Source organism: Actinia tenebrosa, unplaced genomic scaffold (genome assembly GCF_029948245.1).
Source record: "Actinia tenebrosa isolate PJP-AT-01 unplaced genomic scaffold, QUT_ActTen_1.0 PGA_scaffold9__36_contigs__length_13948895, whole genome shotgun sequence".
In the NCBI taxonomy this organism is placed as follows: domain Eukaryota; kingdom Metazoa; phylum Cnidaria; class Anthozoa; order Actiniaria; family Actiniidae; genus Actinia; species Actinia tenebrosa.
Window position 1 is genome coordinate 3,632,289 of NW_028292586.1, and position 6,305 is coordinate 3,638,593.

Here is a 6,305-nt window from a genome sequence, read left to right on the forward strand (position 1 = left end):
ATAATGTTCATGACGTTAGCCGCATCAGTACAGAATCCAAAGTGTGGCCTACCTTATTTTGATAATTATAGTATGAAATATTAAATACAAACAGTTGTCGTCTATCTTCTATTATGAAATGCAAAAATTCTCTTCTACTATGAATAATAAATCAAAGATACTTACTAAGAATGGCTGTTTGTTTGTTTGATTCTTTTTTTTTTTTTTCCGATTAATAAGAAGGAAACAATGTGAACACACTCATTCATTCATTTGTGATTAGCGAGTTCTTGATTACAGAGGAGGGGAGGGGGGGGGTATATACAATTTCCCTGCAAAATCCCGCAAACAAATTTGTTGGGGGCAGATGTCCCCCGTGCGCACGTGTTCCTACCACAGTGTTACATAGAGAGTAGTGTCGACGACCATCTCCTTTTTATGAGCGCACGTTCCCTGCTATCAGAGTCTCTCCTCTTTCTCTCCCTTCTTTTAGGCGGGATGAAGAGAGACTCTGCCGATGTAGGGCTTTCCCTTTGATACACCGCCGTCCACGATCATGGACGAACGAATTAAGTATTAAGAGAGAATTCTTTTCGTATTCATACATAGATACATACATACATATTTTATTGTACCAAAAAGTAAAATAGAACTAATACAATGTGTATATAACGAATTATAAGGTACAGGCTATCTGCAATAACCATGAGGCTAACCTAGGCAGACAGCTTGACATGAAAAATAATTGCAAATTTGGTACAGGAAGAGAATGAGTAAAATTATATAGTGCAAGAAAAAAAGGAAAAAAAATTACTTAAAAAAAAAAACAACTAAGTATAAGTTAAAATACTGACAAATACAATAAGAAAAAAAAAAAACAAAAAAGAAAATTAGACAAATAGGAAATGGATCAGTTCATTTTAGATTGTTACAATAAATAGAAAAAAGAAAATTTTTAGTAATTAACAAAATTTTGATCTATTAAGATTATCATTTCATAAGTTGGTATAGATAACACTTTTTTATTTTATTTTATTTATTTTTAATTAGAAGAAGAATAAGCCTGCAGTAGTTTTTCTTTTAAGGATTTCTTGAACCTATCTTTGCTATATGGTTTTAAGCACTCCTCAACAGAATTCCAAACTTTAGCGCCAGCATATTTTATATTAAATTTTCCATAATTGGTTCTAATTTTTGGTAGGGAAAAAGAAGTTTTAGAAGCAAATCTTGTATTGTAAGAATGTTTCATGCTTACCGAGTGAAAAAATGACTTAAAGTAAATAGGTAAATTTCCAGAATAAAAATCATGCATAAAAACAGCAGTATGAAAGTAGACCAAGTCACAAAGCTTGAGAATTTTTAAATTAATGAAAATAGGATGAGTATGGGCATTGTAGTCAGCAAAGGTCATTAGACGTAGAACTTTCTTTTGGAGAATAAACAAAGGATCAAGTGTTGTGTTATAAGTGTGTCCCCACACTACAATACCATAGGTTAAATAAGGATATATTAAAGAATAATATATGTTAATTAGAATATCCAAATTGACATAATGGCGAGCCTTGGCTATTATTCCAATGCTGCGTTTTATTTTATTTGAAATAAATGAAATATGTGATTTCCAAGTAAGGTGGCTATCAATCATGACACCTAAATATTTAATTTGATACTCCCGCTGAAGAGGTTGATTATCTATCTGAAGCTGAACATCATATAACGATTTCTTTTGAGCTGGATGAAAAATAATAAAATTTGATTTTTCAATATTCAAGGAAAGTTTATTAGCACAAAGCCAGGTGTGCACATCAGATAATTGATTATTAATGATCAATTCTAGAGATTTTAAACTCTGATTAGCATAAAAAAGATTGCGGTCATCAGCAAATAAATGAAAAGAGAATTTATTGGATGATTTAGAGAAATCATTTATATACAAGAGAAAAAGAATGGGTCCAAGAACTGAACCTTGAGGAACACCACAAGATATAGGTAAAATTTCGGAACAGGTGCTTCCAAGAGAAGTAAATTGTCGTCTATTATGGAGGTATGATTCAAACCATTTACCTGCTAACCCACGTATTCCATAATAATCTAGTTTTTGGAGTAAAAGTTGATGATTAATAGTATCAAAAGCTTTGCTAAGGTCAAGAAAAATTCCACAAGAATAGATGTTGTCTTCAATAGCATTTTGTATATTATCTGTTATGGAAAGAACAGCCTGTAAAGTGGAATGCTTTGGTGGAAAACCAAATTGCTTATGAGATAAAACAGCTTCTTTATTGACAAAGTTAATAAGTCTGTCAAACATAAGTTTTTCAAGAATTCTATTGAAAACTGAAAGAAGGGAAATAGGACGGTAGTTATTAACATTGACTTGAGAACCCTTTTTAAACACAGGAATGACCCTAGCTAATTTGAAACTTTCAGGAACAATTCCAGAAGAAAAAGAGTTATCAAAAATACGTTTAAGAGGTTTTGAGATAAGATGTTTAATAGATTTTAAAACTGCAACAGGTATACTGAAGGGCCCAGTGCTCTTTAAAGGGTTCAGTTTATCTATTTCATCCTCTATTTCTTTAAGTGTAACAGGAGTTAGAAAAATGCTGTTAAGTGACTTTTGAGGCAAATAACTCAATGGAGATACATTGCTTTTTGGGACTGAACTAGCAAGATTAGTACCAATATTAGTAAAAAATTCATTAAAATGATTTGCTATACTCTTACAATCAGTTAACTCAACATTATTAGATGTTAGTAATTTAGAAGGCAGATTAGATAATCCATGTTTAAAACCAATAATATCTTTAATTCCTTTCCAAACGTTCTTAATATTAGTTCTATTGGATATAAAATAGCTATTATAATATCGAGTTTTTGATAATTTTATAAGGTGATTAAGCTTATTTCTGTGTATTTTGAATTTATCAAAATAATACAAAGATTTGGTTTTAATATATTTCTTATACAGTTTATTTTAAATTTTAATTGATACTTTAATTCCTTTAGTTATCCATGGTTTACATAATTGCCTTACATCATTTTTACTAAGTTCCCTAATAGGAATATGCTTATTAACTACATTAGACAGTTTGGAATAAAAAATATCAAATAGCATAGAAGCATTAATGGTATGTTCAAATTCTTCAGTCCAATCAATAGCCTTAATTTCATCTAATAAATCAGCTTCATTAAATTTAGAGTAGTCTCTTCTAGATATTTTAATATTTTTTGGAAGAGCTGATAATTTATTTATAATTAGAAAATTTGGAAGATGGTCAGTTAAATCATAAACAATATTACCACTAACAGTATAGTGAGTTAATGAATTGAAGAATATATGATCTATTAGAGAAGCAGAATGATCGGTAATGCGAGTAGGTTGAAGTATATGAGGATTAAATGAATATGATTGAAGAGTGTTAAGGTAATTTTCAGTATCTGAATGGGAAGAGGATTTTAATAGATCAATGTTAAAATCCCCCATGATTACACAAAATTTGTTTTCTCTATTAATTTTATCAAGTGAACTTTCAAGATAATTAAAAAATACATCAAAGTTACTATGAGGATGCCTATAGATAACCCCACACACAATATTATGATGTAGATCACTTTCTACTTCAATCCATAGAGACTCAAATTCAGATTTAATAGAGCAAGAAAGATCACTTCTAAGGGAAGAAGATAATTTGTCAGAAACATAGAAAGCTGCACCACCTGCATGAGATAAGGTGGGCTGAGAAAAGAATTTATAACCATTAATAAAGTTATTAAATGGAATTCCAGGTGTGCTTTTAAGTCTGGTTTCAGTAAGACCAATAACAGAAAAATCATGATTTAGTTCCGAAAGCATATGTATAAAATTGTCAATGTTGGCATTTAGACTTCTGATGTTGGAGTGCAAAACCGAAAAACATTTACCAGAAATGCTACTTTCAATTTCGAGGTTTTCTGAAAAATCTTGGGTAGAATAATACTTAAAATTAGATTGAGTTGGAAGGTGAGAGTCAGGATCTAAATTATTCAAATCATATATAGCATTAAATGAACTCAAGTGTTGTAATAAATCAGTTGAATGACACATAGAAAGTTGAACATCTAAGATTACTTAGCTTCATTCGTATAAGTTATCAATGTCTAGATCATTGGAGATCGTGACCACAGGACTAGATCTATCCTTCCTCAGCGATATTCTACCATTATTAGTCCATATATATTTATACTTTAGTTCTCTTCTTGCCTTGAGACATCGGTTGAATAGCATTTGGTTATGACGCGTCAGGCTCTCTGCAAGGTATATTTTCTGTGTTGGAAACCTTACAAGACCAATATCTCGGGTCGACTTGTCACGTAGATATTTTCTAGCTTGGTATAATTCATCACGAAGTTCGCGTCGTACGAATTTAACTATGATTGCAGGATCATAGTTCTTGTTTTTCTGTCCAGCTAAACGGTGGCTCACAGAAATATCATCTACTTCAATATTAACATCCACAAGATCACCAATTTTACGGACAATTTCGCTAGTGTCTTCATCGTCACTGACAGGAATCCCTCGAATTTCCAGGCAGTCCCGTCTTGAGTACTGACCAAGATTATTGCATTCCTCCTTAATTTGACTTAGTTCGTTTGATAGACGATGAAGTTGAGTGGATAAACAAGTATTTTCCATCTTGATTTGATGATTTTCAAGCTCGATCTTCTTCATTTTGGTATCAAACTCATCGTATTTCTTGCTTAGAAAATCAAGTGATCGTTCAAATTCTTCTAACTTTGAGACTTTCGCTTTAAGTTCGCGAAGGTCGCTAATTATTGGGCTTAATTTCTCATCAAGTAACTTAGAAAATGTGTTTATAGATTCTTGATCCATCAGAAAAGTAATTAAACAAAAAAAAGCTAAAGAAAATATCAAATTTAGAAAACCAAAACACTAAATCTGAAGAGCGCGGGAATCGACATCCTCCTTCCTCGACCGCTGACCAGTAGTATTCAAGCAGTGAGCGCCAAAAACTGTTTTCTTGAAGAAAGGCTGTTGTACAAAGTTAACATTTGTTATTCAGAAAGTTTAACTTGCTTGGAAGTGGAGATGACCGATGAAAGTAGAATCAACGTGTTAACCCAAAGCCAAAATTTTATTCGAAAATGAGGTTTCGGCCTTCATTTGCTTATTTCCCATATATTTTTGGGAAAAGGTTTGGGAAAGGTTTTGAGTTTACCCAAAACGAAAATTAGGATCAAAACTCATACTAAAGTCTAGTTTTTGGCGCTTTTTGCCATTATTGCTCATTATTGAAAAAAAGTTCCTCTTGATTAAGATATTATCATTTTTAAAATCATTACAGCATTGCTAAGTTACGCCAAGCAGGCGCGACAAGTAAAACTTTCTACATCGGTAGAGTCTATTTTTCTCACTCCACCAAAACAAAATGAAAACAGTCTCTGCTAGAAGGGAAAAGCGGGTCAGGGTGGAGGGGATTATGAGCGGGAATGAGGGGAGGACAATAGTACGTCAAAAGTACGTCAGGTAATAACGTAAAAACAAAAATGTCCAGCTTTCAAAACATGAAAACTTCCAAATTTAGGCCCCGTCCGCACGTATCGTTTTTTTGTTGTTTTTTTTTTCCTTTTTTTTTTTTTTTTTTTTTTTTTTTTTTTTGCGGATACGGGTTGCGTACACATGTGTCCGGATATTTTTGTATCCGTATCCGGAATTTTTCGAAAACGGTCTCCAGAGTGGAAATTTTCGAATACGCTCCGAATACGGATACGTGTGGACGGTCGTATCCGCAAATTTTCGAATACGCTGACGTAAACACGATTTCGCGCATGCTCAATAAGGAAAACTATCCGTCAAAGGGACTAGGCACTAGCTGTGCATCAGGGCGGATCAAGAAATTTCCGGTTACGTGTGGACAGTGAAACAACGATTCGAAAACGATTTGAATACGCTGCGTGTGGACGCAAACATTTTCGCATCCGAAAAAAAACAAAAAAACAAAAAAACTGTGGATGCAAAAATTTCCGGATACGTGTGGACAGGGCTTTAGAAGCATTATATAATTAATATGCAATCATAAATATGTTTCAGTATTTACTCCTCATTCGGAAGAAACGAAGTTTAAGCTGCCTGTCATCTATTTTCAAACACGAGTAACTACTTGCACAAATCAATCAAATCTCTGCTTGTCAATTGCGTTTTTCTTCCTTGATTGATTTCTAAACCCTACCCTCACCACGTGCAATGTTTTCATGGTTTCCCTTCTGTTCCAGTTAAATACTGATATGTAGTTGATTAAACTTGGACATATATCTAGGGGGTTTTATGA

The 6,305-nt window shown here is 32.8% G+C and overlaps 1 protein-coding gene across 1 annotated transcript; it reads right to left on the reverse strand.

The window, feature by feature from the left end:
• Window positions 1-3,605: 3,605 nt before the first annotated feature.
• On the reverse strand, window positions 3,606-4,947 carry LOC116305617 (uncharacterized). Its single transcript, XM_031715562.2, has one exon. The coding sequence runs from the start codon at window positions 4,847-4,849 to the stop codon at window positions 4,094-4,096; it is 756 nt and encodes a 251-aa protein (XP_031571422.2). The 5' UTR covers window positions 4,850-4,947; the 3' UTR covers window positions 3,606-4,093.
• Window positions 4,948-6,305: the final 1,358 nt, after the last annotated feature.